The sequence below is a fragment of the Trichosurus vulpecula genome, chromosome 8, assembly GCF_011100635.1.
Source record: "Trichosurus vulpecula isolate mTriVul1 chromosome 8, mTriVul1.pri, whole genome shotgun sequence".
Lineage (NCBI taxonomy): Eukaryota > Metazoa > Chordata > Mammalia > Diprotodontia > Phalangeridae > Trichosurus > Trichosurus vulpecula.
The window spans coordinates 93,681,970-93,696,909 of record NC_050580.1 but is presented as its reverse complement, the minus strand read 5'-3'; the positions used below and the strand labels follow the sequence as shown (position 1 = coordinate 93,696,909).

General features: G+C 42.2%; 2 protein-coding genes across 3 annotated transcripts in view; one reads left to right on the top strand and one right to left on the bottom strand.

The window, feature by feature from the left end:
* The first annotated feature begins 4,034 nt into the window (after positions 1–4,034).
* NANOS1 (nanos C2HC-type zinc finger 1) lies at positions 4,035–6,267 on the top strand. The gene is given in 4 exon segments (XM_036736299.1): positions 4,035–4,128; positions 4,131–4,235; positions 4,238–4,414; positions 4,417–6,267. Coding segments are annotated over 4 exon segments (1,266 nt in total). The 3' UTR covers positions 5,307–6,267.
* Positions 6,268–9,890: 3,623 nt separating this feature from the next.
* The window catches only part of EIF3A (eukaryotic translation initiation factor 3 subunit A), a 41,679-nt gene continuing 36,629 nt past the window's right edge, over positions 9,891–14,940 (bottom strand). Inside the window, exons 19-23 of one of the 2 annotated variants that reach the window (XM_036734444.1) lie at positions 14,290–14,735; positions 14,029–14,259; positions 12,615–12,801; positions 12,063–12,247; positions 9,891–11,165 (exon numbers count right to left, since the gene is read on the bottom strand). In XM_036734444.1, coding sequence (XP_036590339.1) covers positions 10,942–11,165; positions 12,063–12,247; positions 12,615–12,801; positions 14,029–14,259; positions 14,290–14,735 — 1,273 coding nt within the window. In that variant the 3' untranslated portion in view covers positions 9,891–10,941. Of the gene's footprint in view, positions 11,166–12,062; positions 12,248–12,614; positions 12,802–14,028; positions 14,736–14,940 lie in introns of both variants that reach the window. The other variant, XM_036734443.1, reaches the window with a different exon arrangement.

The following is a 14,940-nucleotide window of genomic DNA, read 5'->3' as shown; positions in this document are numbered from 1 at the left end:
TTTTACTTTTCTTTGTATCCACAACACTTAGCACAGTGCCCAGCACAAATTAAGTACTTAATTATGCTGGTTGACTGTTTGACTTACTGGCTGATGTAGGGTTTCATTATGTACCTTACCATTCTTTATGTTCTTACCATTTCACTCCTCTGACTCAAAATCCTGTCTATCAAATAAGGTAGTAAGTAGGCTGATAGTCAAGGATCTCCACAGTTTGGTACCTCTGACTTCAATCCAATTCAACAAGAATTTATTGAGGGCTTGCTATGCAGCTAAAGAGTTGGCCGTGGAGCCAGGAAGACTGACCTATGTCCCCTACTGTCTATGTGACCCTGGGCAAATCACATAATCTCTCAGTGCTGTGGGGTAGGCCTCTGAGACTGCAGATTGTAGAGAAGGTGCTGATTTGCATTGAGAGGGAGTTTTCCTATCCAGCAATTCCCTAGATCAATGAAATGGCAGTCCCAGTCCTCATCCCTACCTTTTGAATGCCTTCCTTTCCAACTTTGCTTTTTAAAATCCTATGCATCCTTCAAAGACGAGCTGAAATGTCATCTCCTCCATGAGGCTTTCTCTGATCTCAGCAGCCAAAAATGACCTCTTTACTCCTCAAGATGATCACAGTTATTTTGTACCTCTCTTATATACTCTCTTGGTTATCTATTTATGTCTTATTTCCCCTCCTATAAGCTCCCTGAGTACAAGGACCATATCTATGTAATTTGTAAAGTTAGAGAATCATGATCATCTAACTACCACCTTTTACTTTACAGAAAAGAAAAAAGCAGCCCATTTTCTTAGGTCGATCAGAAATGATGCCACCAATCTCACCTAACCTAGCTTAATTTTCCCTTTTTAATTTTGGCTTAATTCATTCAACAAGTATTTATGCACTTGTTTAACAGCACAGAACCTAGAACACATACAAATAAGTGCTGTGTGATGGCAGCGTGTGTGTGTGTGTGTGTGTGTGTGTGTGTGTGTGTGTAACAGGTAGAATTAAAATGCAGGTGGAAAAACACAAAAACCTCACTCCTAAGACTGATAAAAATCTTGTGTCCCATATAGACAATGCCTATCCCAGGTATTATAGCAGTTAGCACCAAGTTACTTTCAGCAACCCTCCATAATCCACAGAAATAGCAAACAGCTTTGCTGCCCTGGGGACAGTTGGAACACATACCCTGACAAACAGCATCACCACTGCTGTCTGGACACAGGCCAAGCTTCCTCATTCTCAAGGGTTGACCTCATGTTTTTGAAGAGCCTCAAGACGCCAGAGGTCTGATGAATTGCCACTCACCGGTCAGTTCTGTTGCCAGGAGAGGAAATTGCACTGGCTAGGGGGTGGGGTGGGGTGGGGAGGGGGTTGGCTGAATAAATCCAGGCCTGAAGTAGAGGTGGAAGGATAAAAGTGCAAACTCCTTCACTCACCCACCATTCCATAGACTTCCATGAGGCTGCTTACAATCCAAATGTGTAATGTTAGCTTAGTAATGCTCCCTTAAAAAAGGAAACTTAGTGAAACCCCATAGCTTTGGAGATAAATGCTGCATCAGGATCTATATCTTTCTGCCCTTTGTCAGTATGAGACAGACTCTCAGAGTAAATTAAACCACCCTGCTATTTCAGTTTATTTAAGTCCAAACTCCAGGATGGTGGAATAAAAGCCAGGCCAGGGCCAATCTGAGATCTTAATAATAGCTCTAAGGTTAGGTCCAGCACTTAAGTGAAAGTTATGGAGGGCTCCTTGAGATGATATTATTCATTAAGACAACAATAATCAATGTTTATTAAAATAAAAGTTTATTACTCATTTGGCAGATGTTTTGGGTTTTTAAATGTTAAAAATTATTAACCACAACTAGGTTGCTTAACCCAGTATGAGACTGAAAATAAAGGCTACATACAGACACATTGTTGGTGTTCTTGAATACCCTATTGCCAATCAATCACTCACTTTGTAATGTACTTGCTAAGGCTGCCAGTCTGTTAAACCAGTTCTCAGGTAACATTCACCAAATCATGGAATACTAGAGCTGGAAAGGACCTGAGAGTTCAGCTCCCTCAGTTTACAGAGGACGTGGCATAACTTTTCCAAGATCACATAGCTATTTAGTGATAGACCCTACTTGGTTAGTTTCCCCAACTCCCAGTTCAGGGTTCTTTTCCCTACCACACACTACTTCCTTTATTAATGCAACTTGTTAGCTTGTTTGTTCAACTTAGCACAGAAACTTTTCAATCTGAAAAGCCTAAGAAATAAAAGTGGAGGGCTTCTGTTAGCTTATTCTTAAGAACCACAGAACCCTATAGGTTAATGGGTCAATCCAGTAGATAGGAGCTCAGAAATTGGAGGTGGCTTTTAAAAAACTTTGTTTTTTAAAGTTTTTTTTTTTCCCCAGATAGAGTTGCTCTCAGAGGGAAAAGGCACATAGTTCAAACCTTTGAATGCATTCAGAATACACTGTCGGTGAACAGAATGGAATCTTCTAGCTATAAATAACAATCCTCATACCACTTTGGGTGTTAGCACTCTGCTGGAGAGGTCACAGAATTCAGTGCCAGCAAGTCTCCATCTCTGTTCAACTCGGCCACAGGTATGGCTTATTTTAATTTCTTTGGGTGGAGGGGTGGGAATAATGACAGAGAATGTGAGAATTATTCCTCTTAAAAGAGGAATAAAAAAGAATAAGAAGGAAAAAAAATAAATGCAGTTCCGATACAAACTTAAACACTTTGGCAAATAAGTTCTAATTCCTTCAGGCTTATCGATAACTTCATCCTTTTTTTTTTAAGTGTAAGGAAAGGAAAATGATTAAAGATGTATGCTCAGCTGACACCCTAAGTTGTCGGAAACACTGTGAAGTACGTCGTGACCGTGTAGGAGTTAAGAGCACCGGTGAAGACTCAGGTTCAAAGCTTAGTTGCGCCTTGGGCGAGCTACTTCCCCTTAATGGGGCTTAGTCTCTGCAAATGAGAGGATGGTGTAAATTCATCACAGGATTTGAAGCAGACCTCGGCCTAAATCGCTTTCCTTTACAAGATGATGGAAGGGAGACTCAGAGAAATGGGAGAAGGGGGAAAAAACACGCAGAACCATGATCCAAAGCAGGGGCATCTGACTCCACTGAATCGAGGAGGGCTTTTCCCACCATGCCCGAGCTGGCCGAGGTTTCGTCACTCAGGGTCCTTGTACAGACGTAACGTTTTGGTTCTGATTCTAGTCCTCGTTATGGAGCCCTTGCGCCGCTTCGGCGTTGCGAGCTCGGATAAGCAAAGGCTGGGGGTAGGGTGAGGATTTGGGGAGCTATCTGCGGACCACCACTAGCGAGCCGCCCGCAGAGCCCGACTCCCCCTGCTGAGGATTGGCGGAGGCGTCTAACTGGGAACGAACCGATGATACTGAGTAATTCGGTTCTGTACCCCCTCGCACAGAGCTTCCCATTCCGTCCGCACCCAGCTACCTGTCAGCTATCCCATTCGCTCAGGAACTACTTTCCCTATTTCCTTCTGTGGCTGAGTGAAAAGGAGTGCTTGCACTACCTTCGATGGAAAGGCACATCCTCATCTCTCTCCGCCCCCCGCCCCCCAGGCCAAGCACGCTAAGAATGATCTCAAATTGGCAGGTGTGTGTGGATGTGTCCGCGCGCGCGAGGAAGTAGGCCCCCGCTTAGTCGCGGACGTGAATCATGGCTAACTCTGGCCGGTGCTGAAGCAAGCTCCCGGAGCCAGGAAAGCCGCCAGGCCGCTTCACCTGCTCCCAAAGCCCAGAGCCCGGCACTGGGGCGAAGGCGGGATTCGAATCCGCTGCGCCGCCCACCACCTTTTCCCTCCTTCTCCTCCGCACCCCCTCCCCTCCCCGGACCCCTCCTTCTCCCAAGCATCTGCGGAGATAGAACCGCCCCTTCCACGGCGTCGACCAATCCGCGTCCGGAGCGGCGGCCCCGGCGTGGGGGGAGTTCTGGCTTCCAGCCAATTAGCACCAGCCCCGGGCTGGGCCTCCCCCCTCCACCCCCACCCAGGTCCCTAGAATGAAACCATCCCCACAGCTGCCCCAGAGCTGGGCGGCCGCGGCTGCACGTGGGGCGTGGAGGCTGCGCGGCGGGAGGGAAGCCGAGGCGACCCTTCCCCCCCTCCCCGGGCTCTCGGTCCGCCTACTCGCAGCCGCCCTGGAGCCCCAGCTGCAAAAAAGCGAGCGGGAGCAGCCCCGGGGGCGCTGGCGAACTTGTTCGGGGCGGGGGAACGCGAAGGGGGCGGGGAAGGGACGACGACGACGACATCGAGGAGGAGGAGGAGGAAGAAGAAGAAGGGGGATGGTGGGTGGGCGATAAAATCTGCGGAGCCGGCCCCACCCCCTTCTCTGGCTCGGCTTGGCCCCCTCCGCCCCGCTCCGGGGCTGAGAAAGCGGGCTGCGCGGGGAGAAGTGCGCGCAGTCCCCGATGGAGGCTTTCCAGGCAGTGGCCAGCAAGCTCCCGCCGCCGCACCATCACCCCCACCAGCGCCAGCACCCCCCGCCCATGGCCTTTCTGCAAAGCGCTCGCTACGTGACTGCCAAGGGCCACCATCCCCACGGAGCCGGGAGCGCCTTTAACTCGTGGAATGACTACCTGGGGCTGGCCACGCTCATCACCAAGGCGGTGGGCGAAGAGAAGGGCTTCGGTGGGGACCCCGCCTCCCCGTCCTCGTCGTCGTCATCGTCCTGCTGCTCGCCCCACACCGGGGCCGCCGGAGGGATGGTGGTGGCGGCGGCGGCGCTGGGGCCGCCCGACGACGACGACGAGGACGAAGAGGAGGCGGCCACGACCCCGTACTTTGGCAGCGCCCTGGATTTGCGGGACCTGGAGCTGTGCGCCGGCCACCCGGCCGACGGCCTGCTGGAGGAGCGCTTCGCCGACTTCAGCCCCTTCTCGGGCGGCGCCGGGCCGACCGCTGCCACTGCCGTGCTCTTCGATTGCGCCCCGGAGCCCCTGGAGAGGGAGCGGGCCCCGGCGTGGGGAGGGGCGGCCGAGCCCCGGCTCCAGAGCGGGCCCAAGCCGGGGGGCCGGCTGCTCAAGCCCGACCTGCAGGTCTGCGTGTTCTGCAGGAATAACAAGGAGGCCGTGGCGCTCTACACGACCCACATCCTGAAGGGACCCGACGGGCGCGTCCTGTGCCCGGTGCTGCGGAGGTACACGTGCCCCCTGTGCGGGGCGAGCGGGGACAATGCCCACACCATCAAATACTGTCCCCTCTCCAAAATGCAGGCGCACGCCACCAAACAGATCAAAAATGCCAGGAACGTCTTGGGCAAGAAGATCCGCTGAGGGATTTGTGTTTGCGAATTTTTGTTGTTCTCTTCGCCCACCTCTTCCTGTTGGCTGCTGGGGAAGGAAACTGGAGAAAGTAGAATGAACAGTCGTTTGCGATTTAAACTTTGGGTGTCTTGTTTTTGTTTTAAGTCTGGGCGTATTACTTTTCTATATGTATATGTGTATATACATACGTATTTATATACACATATATGGGGCGCCGATGGAGAATAGAATGTAAAAAGAAAACTGGTTTATGTATAACTTAAAAGTCTCTAGTTTGTACACACCTAGAGCTCAGTTGTGTCTGGGTGCTGAATTCCTGATTCAATTATATCACAGCTTAGATGCACTGTATTTGTTTACTGTATACAATTATCTAATTTTAGATGGACATATCAGTATGAAATATTGTTTAATCTTGGATGTTTTACTTTTATGAATCAAATTATGGAGGCACTTTAAGTCACATATTTTTTAAAAGCCTCTAAACTGGGCTAAAGGAATTGTAGGTTTTTATGGTGTGTCCACAAAATGAAGACTACTTCATGGTGTTTACTAGGGAGTACATCGTTCTCCCAAAAGGGACTAAGATAACCTATCCGTGGCAAATGTTTCTTGACATTCCTCTTTCTGTTACCTTAATTCCAGCTAAAGCAAGAATCTGACAGAAGCAATGTTTTATGATGGGAAGTGATGGTTTATTTTCTAATATTAATTTGAGTATTGACTTGAGATTGCATTGTAGCTGGAAAGGTAAAGTACACAAACTGAATTGCACTTAAGCTAAAGACAGTTTATTGTTCTATATCAGATCGTCTATTGCCAAATTAGAAACTAGCTTTTTTTTTTTCTCTTCCCCTAGAAACTGTGCCAAGTTGCATATCATATTGTGTATACACTTGGAAATGGTGCTGTTTAAAACTTGGTTGTGTGTTTATACAGTAATAGTATATGAATTTATTATTCTTGCTCAGACCTCTTCCCTGGACTCTTTCATTTCTTGTAACTTTTTTTCTTGCATCTCTCTAAATCATGGGGCTGACCTGCCTATGGAACTTGGGAGGAAGGGAGGAGGTGGTAAAGGGCTAGTTTTGTTGGCTGTTACATATGGCCCTCCATCTTTGCCTACTCAACAGTGAAGTAAGACACTGTCCAGTTTGCTCTCAGACATTTTAACAGAGGAAACCTTTGTCTTAAGACAGTCCTGGAAACATTTAGGGCTGGTGGAAGAGGTTACAAGAAGTGCAGACCCTTCATTCAACTTTATCTATCCTCTTTGTGACTCTTGGAGCTTTTCTTATATTAGCACTTTGACGGTAGCATCAGCCTTGGAGGAGAGACAGAACTACTTCACACCTGATGAATGTTATCTTTCTTTAAAAGGGAGGAGCTGTTAGTATAATACAGTTCTACCTCAGAAAATCAATTCTTCATCCCTTGAAAGTATGGCTTTAAAATTTAGGCTGAGTGATTTCAGATCAGTTTGCTTTTCCCCAACCTATGCTTTTTTTGCCTTCAAATGTTAAGAGCTACACTTAGTGGTGCTTCTATGTAAGTTCTTATGTAACCGTATCAAAGACAAGGGACTTGAGCAAAAAGTAAAAAATAGGGGAGATGAGCTCTAATCTGAAGGATAGAAACCTGTTACTGTGTTAACACCGTCAATTATTTAATCCAAGGGAAGCAAGCACTTTGAGGCTTCGGGTGATAGCAGGGTAGAGTAGTTGCTTGTTTCATCACTTGAATCAGTGGGTATATTTTGCACCTGCATTCTCAGCCACTAACTTGGGCAGAAGTTAAGTTGGTCAGACATCATGATGCCGTCAGTTTCACTACTGGAATGGTTTAGACAACACAGGCTAGTTCAGATAATTTGTACTGGAATTGTCTTTACTGTTGGGAGTTACTTTTACACAGGAACTCAAAAATAATTTGGCCAGTACAAGTGTCTTCTACGCTATAAAAACACACTCTCCTCCCCCACCCCTTTAAAAAAAAAAGAAAAAAAAGATTCTTAAAGCAGTAGTTTTTGAGCCCGAGTTGCTTATTTCTCAAAAATTTGCTTTCACACTAACCTGGGATCTGAATGAAGTAGTTGTGACAATAGTTTCTAAAAGACATGGGTTTAAAAAAAAAAAAGTAAATGCTCAAGTAAAATTTTTCACTTGTTGAAAACTTTTACTAAGAAAGCAATTGGCTTTGTTAGGATCAGTAAATAATACTCCACCTCCCCCCACCAAAATCCAGCTTTAACTTAGCCTGATCTTTTTAACCAAAGCCGGTAATGACCCTAAATAAATCTTTTAAATAGGGAGTCTGACAACACTCTTAAGGCTCATTTCTAAGTGTGTAAAAGTTTCACAGTTACCCTACTAGGGAGGCTGAAAAACAGCAATCTACAGATGCAGTAGTGACCAGATCAATGCCAATTGTTAATGCTTCTATTTGAGGTACTAACATTTTCTCAGCCAAAGTTATTTCCTCTTCTACCTGTTACAATGCGCTCATCTTCCACAAAACGATGCTGCTACTTCCTATGATAATGTTCTTGTTTAAGTCTTATTTTTTCCTTAACAAACAAGTGCAGTGTTTTTCTTGACATAACTGGAGGTAGGAACAAAGTTCCTAGTTGCATAAATTGAGCATTAAATAAACATAACAGTGGGAAAAGACCTTAGATATTAATTCAATCCACTCATTTTAGCAACTTAAGAAAACAGGCCCATATAGGGCCTGTCTTCTCAAAACCTCACTTAGCTAATTAATGGTAGATTTAAGACTAGAGCTCTGGTCTCCAGACTCTCACCAAGTTTACACTATGCCCAGCTCCATCTCCCCATTGCTTTAGTGTTTACAAATAACCACAGAAAAGTAAATCTAAATATATAGTTAGCAAATTAACTCGGGCCAATGAATTAAGTGTAACTACAGCTGCTTTTAAAAGACAAAACGGAATTCTTGCTTCTATTAATCTATTGAAGGTCAAGCAATTAAGACAGGGAGGGAGATTAGTGGTAGCTTGTTGACATTTTCCTTAAAAAAAATTCATTTCAAAAGTAGTCTCTGATATTTCAGCAATGGCACTTGTTGAGGTGGAGTGTCTGCATGGTATAGTAGCAGAAATTAACACTCAACTTGTATAAAGACTTCATTAGGGCTAGCATGAAATCTGATACACCCTCTCCAATCTTCATCTTCTCATCTGTAGATGACACCTGCAGTACCTAATTAGTTGTGACCTTCCAATGATAGTGTATTAGGAAGAAATGTGTACTTTTTAATCAATAAGCTCTTTACTAAATGTAAATGGTACTAAAGTACCAATTTTTAAAAGATCCTGTCACATGCAGAACCATTGCAAAAGCTCGAAGGCTTCAGAAGAAATTGTGACGTTCCAAAGGAGTAAGAAAAGCTATGAAAGCTTAAAAGAATTGACCCTACAGGTAGGTAGCCCTAGGTTAGGTGCTCCTCAAAGTATCTGCCACATTACTTTATGGGGATGGAAAAGCATCTTTCTCTTGAAAAATGGAAATGCTAGTGGGTAGGTGGGTCATTACTATTACTAGCCTTTCCCAGGTGAATTAGGCTAAAAGTAATCTGTCTGAACCATTATAAGGGAATGAAACCTTTGACTGAAAAGGATAGGTAGGTTATGGACCTCTGAGATAAGGCTGGTTTTCTCTTTTGCTAACAGAACACACTTCACCATTAAGAAGGGAAGGAATTTTCTTTCTCCTCAGACCCAGAACTTATTGAGACTGTGTACTATTTTGGATGCAGGCTATTCAAGGATGAGTTTGTAGGGCAGCCTCAAGAACTTCTTTACCACCATTTGTAATTGTATTTAGTTCAAGCTAATTTAACTCATAAAGCATATAAACGAAGTTTAAGGAGCTCTTAAAAGAATTAAGGATAAAATTTCCCGGGTACTAATCCAAACACAAAATAACAGATTTTGAGTATATGTCATGTAGCTTTCAATACAGAAATTGAGACCCTATTTGGTAAAGATTCTACATGTTAAATAATTAGATATGAGGGTAACCTATTTTTAAGTGTTTTTTTCCATCACTGACTAAAACAAAATGTATAAATCTAACAACTGCTTTTCTTTCACATTCCTGTTTCTAAAGTGGTAATACTCCCTCTTCTGGTCTTAAGTCTTTATTACAACAACTCTAAAAAAAATTTGTTCACAACGTCACTAAGGTAGAAATCCAAAACGATCATTTATAAAAGGGGATGTTTTTAGTTTTTCCTAAAACATTTGAGGCAAAAATAAACCCATAGCTGGCACTATATGGTATAGGAAGAACAAAGTATAGAAGTTATAAAATTGAAAACTAAGCGACTTCCTATGTAATTATGAAGAAAGAGAAAGAAATGACAAGTTTCATTAGTTAGCTTTTCTTTGTAATTTTGGCTCATTTTCTACAATGCTGAAATCCAAAAAATAACAAGTAATGTTAAACTGAACAGAGGAAAATCCTTGAAACCAAAATAGGAAAAAGGGGCTGAAGCAGCATAAATTAATTACAACACCTACCACTTTTTGCAGTAAAGTACAATGGTAGAGATAAAATCAAGACAAGCAAATTCTGTAAGTATTTTATTTATCATTGAAGAAAAAACACAGCAGCAAGTACTGTGTTGGCTTCAATAAGACCAAAGAGTTAATAATTAACATGGCTACTACACTTCAAAATTGAAGTCAACACAGTCATTACTACAAAGTACTTGCTGAAAGAATCTATCCTGAAGACAAAAGAAATTAGGAAAAGAATTTAAACAATTCCTCCAAAACCACACATTTATAAATATTGTCATTTAAAATGCTTGAAAGGCATGAATTCTCCATTAATGGAAAAGCAGTTTGCTATTGGCAACAGAAAAAACTCAGCACTAGATTCACCCAATGCTTTCCATTTAAAAGCTGTATTTTTCTGGTTTCACACATCAGCAGTACTCATATTTCATTAGAACAATGACTTCAAACTGTTCCAAATCCACCAGCGTTCAAGTAAAACCTACAGACAACCCCACTGTATCCAATGTTCATGTTTACTGCATTTAATGTGGACCTAAAACCTTATCTAAATTCAGATAATAAATACCTCAAAAAGCCTTGCCTCAAAATACCTAAAGAGGTATGTTTCAAACAACAGCTCTAGTGTAAATGAAAATTGCTTCAGCTGTTTTTTTCAATACCACTGCTTTAAAGATACTCAAATACATTTTTCTATGACAGAACCTTACCTCATTCCAAAATAAGACTAGATATTTTGAAATTGAAAAGAAAAGAGATCAGTTTTATACTGAGATATATATGTGCTACTCAATACCTGAAGGATTCACATTTTAAATTTTGTGGGTTTTAAAAAATTTTTTCTTGTAAACAAATGATCAGTGAAATAATGCAACACTTTAAATTTCAGAAAATGGCATTCAGTTTTCCAACTTCCTGCTGCAGATACAATGCATGATCAATCTATATAGGATTAATACAAGTTCATGCTTTTCATGTTATGGTGAAACAACATTAGTTAAAGAAATCCAATTTAGAATGGTTTAAGCACAAATATAATAATCCTTGAATGTGACCAAACCTATGATAAAACACCAGTTTAGACTGTGTTTCTCTTGAGATTTAACGTCGTACAGTGGTCCATCCATCTTCATCAGTCTCATTTTTCGTTCGACGAAGAGATTCTCGGGATTCTCGTTCTTTTTCTGTTCTCCAAGAGCCCCCCCTCTCCTTTTCACCTTCTCTTTCTCGGTCTCTTGAAAGAGCAGGAGGAGGAATTCGACGAGGAGTCTCACGCTCTTCAGCTCGATCATCTTTCCTTTCCTCAGTGCGTCTCCAGGAGCTTGCTGAAATAAACAAGAAAAATGGTTGGTAACACTGTTTCCTCAGGACTCTGAAACAGGAGATCTTCAAATTATTCAGAACACAAGAATCCCATCCCCCTCCCCTCTTTAACCAGTGAACAGAATAGTGGGTTTGCTATCTAGTCTGTACAAAGAAATAATTAGGTTGTACTTAAAAACAAAAAAGCAAAACAAGACGAAAAAGTCTGCACCCACCCCTTGGTGCATGTACACACAAGGAAGTATTTGCATTGGTACCTTTATGACAAGGCACCATCCTGTCCCCGAAGAACTGAAAGGTCTTTATCGCTCAAAGTACATTCCCAAAGTCTTTGAACCTGTTCCTAACCACTGAAACCACTGACATAATAATTGTGATTTACCTGATCATACAAACTGGCAAAGCAATGAGTATTTTATTGCCCTCAGATAGGAGGATTTAATGGGAAAACACGAACTCTATTTTTGCTTATCAACCTAAATGTCTTTGTTGTGAGCATTATGTTGGTAAATTGCTTCTCAGCACATTTTTAAGTGAGCTGAATCGCCTTTCTCCTAAACACATGCTTTTTACTGGTTATGGTCAAGTTTAAATTCACTATAATCTATGAATATCTGAATAACAATGACATGTTTATAACAGTGGATAAACAGCTATTAACTTGATATTTGTGTAGAAACCCAACCAAATGATTGCTAAACAAATCTCCAAGTTTCAATATAGTTGAGGTACTTGCCTGTTTTTATGTTACAGACCTCCCCTGGTCTGGTGTCACCTATGGATTTCATTTCAGAATGTAATTATTGAAGGAAATGCTAAATTTCAGGTAGAGATTAGTGTAAATAAACCAATTATCCCCCCCCCCCCCCATTTAGGTTCACAGAGGTAGAGATTCTTACTTTCTTCACGCTCACTCCTTAGGGGCCCTCTTCTGTCTCTATCATCTCGTCGATCTCTTAAGTCTCTTCCTCCTCGATCATCTCTGTCACGACCACGACGGTCATCTCTATCCCATTCATCACGGCGATTAGAATCTCTCCAACTTGAGGCTTCCTCAGCTGGTCTTCTCCATCCAGCTTCATCTCTGTTGACATTTAAAAATTAAAAGGTAACCAATTTGCTTTTGGACTTCTTTGGAGATCAAATTAATAAGTAAGAACATATACAAAAGGCGAATTTTTACCCACATCTAAAATAAGTGACATTACTCTTAAATTTCAGTCATTAATCTGGCAAATGTATATCATGGACACAAAATGTGCCAGCTAACAATATCTGGAAATGGCAATATAAAAACCATATCTACTAAGAAAAAATAAGACATTAAGCTTCCATCTTCTCACACAAATTAACAAAACCACAGCACTACCACTCTTAAGTCTAAAGAAGTTCTGCCATCTCCCCAAATGTAGCAATCCACCCAGCCCCCCCAACAACATAGGCAGTCAAACCTAGACCGCCTGAAACGATCTTCACGATCTCCATCTCTCTCTCTTTCATGTTCTTTATCATTTTCTTCACGATCTTGGTCTCTATCCCTTTCTTTGTCTCTATCCCATTCACGGTCTTCTGATGGCCTAGACTCTCGAGGTGGAGCCCAGCTTTCTTCTCTTGCTTTCTCTCGCTCTCTCCAGCCACCTAGTTTAAACAAAAATATGAAATGAAATACATTTCTAATAGTATTACTAATAGTTTATTCCCCAAGTGGTACAAATTGTTAATTCCCATATTTGCTAATTGAGCAATAACCCAAATACATATTCAGAATGCTTAGCTATGACAAAAAGAAAACAAAATAAAAACCTCCCTAAGTCATGGACTTATTCATTGACTGTTTTTAAATTATTATGCACATTATCAGAAAAACCACTCTTAGGAAAACTTAAGCTCTTTTCATGATACTCCATACTGTTTTATAAAATAAGGTATAGGACTCATTTTAATATTTAACAGGCACCATCCTCTAAACCATCCCCCAACCCCCCACCGCCACCATTTGAGGGATGGGGAGTGTAGTTAAAAACTTTTGGTGAAGAGAGATGAAAGCAGAATCCCATGCATGCTCCAGCCAAGCAGATCACATCTTTTCCAACATCTCAGTAATTTTTCATTTCAACTAAGGGATTTCTTCAACATACTCCTACTCCTGCCCTACTTCATACTGTATTTTTTCCCCTCATAATTAGGGATTCTAACTCTCTTATCTAGAGCTCTTTTGTCTTTTGATAGCACATTTATAAAATTTAATTCAACAATCTAACAATTTACTTGGAAGTATTAGTATCAACATTTAGTATCCATTTAGTCAAAATTCAAATCTTACTGTTAAATTAGTTTTTAACTTCCTCAGTTTGAAAGTCTTGTATTATTTACAATCTTTACTTCCTAGTTGGAAGTAAATGGTCTCAAATCATGGGATTCTTCCACAACCTGTGTGACTTTGGACAAATCACTTACCAAGTTCCTGGACTTCAGGAACTACTTTGTAAAAAAAAAAAAAAAAGGGGGGGAGGGGGGGGAGTTAAACAAGATGGCCTCTTAAGCTCTTTTCCAGCTCCAAATCTATGATTCTTTCAAATTATTTCACAGGCTAGTTTTCTCTTGTTATATGAAAAACACCTTGAAAACATTATCTAGCAAGCACAGTGCTTCACATAAAGCCTATATCTTATTAGGTATGGGTATATGAAAGCAGGGATAAGGAATATAAAAAACGACCATTCTGTTTAAATCATGATTAGCAATAGAATGAGTAACAAAACCCAGATACACCTATGCCTGTTATATACTATAAAATAACTTCCTCCCTACACCCAAAAGATAAGAGGCAACCAGACCAAGGTGTTTAAGAGAACTGCATTTTACCTGGTTTGCCAACTGGTCTCCAAAGACCAGGTCTTGAATCATCACCACGCCTGGGAATTCGGTCATCTTCACCACGTCTAGAGAGTCTATCGTCATCCATATTACGCCAAGTTCCCCTATCATCATCTCCACGCCTGGAAATTCTATCATCATCTGTGTTTCTCCGAGGTCCTCTATCATCATCTAAGCCACGCCTTGGACCCCTATCATCATCCATGCCACGCCGAGGACCCCTATCATCATCCATGCCACGCCGAGGACCCCTATCATCATCTGTGTTGCGCCAAGATGACTTTTCCTCATCAACACCACGCCTAGGTCCTCTATCATCATCAATTCCACGCCTGGGACCTCTGTCCTCATCAGATGTTCTCCAGTTTCCTCTATCATCATCTAGTCCTCGCCTAGGTGGTCTATCATCATCTGTAGAACGCCACGTTCCCCTGTCTTCATCTAGACCCCGTCTGGGAGGTCGGTCATCATCTGTATTGCGCCAAAGTCGGTCATCATCAGCCCCACGACGAGGGAATCTATCTTCATCAGCACCACGTCTAAGGGGCCTATCATCATCCGTGCCACGTCGGGGAATTCGGTCTTCATCTGTTCTTATAGAGTCTCTTTCTTCGTCATCTCCTGCACGTCTTGGTCGGTCCTCATCTCTTCGAAGAGACCTCTCCTCATCACGACCTTCTCCACGCCGCCATTCCCTGTGAAATTACAAGTTAAAATTCTTCAGAATTAATCAAAATACTGGATCGAAGACATCTGCACAAGATCATTCCAGAAAGCAACTTACACTTTGCTTATTTCTAAATAAATACCTTTCCAAATGCCCAGCTTCAGTCTGTTCAATAAGTTTCAATTTGGAACTACAATGTGGTAGTAAAATGCTAGTGAATTAAGTATTTGATT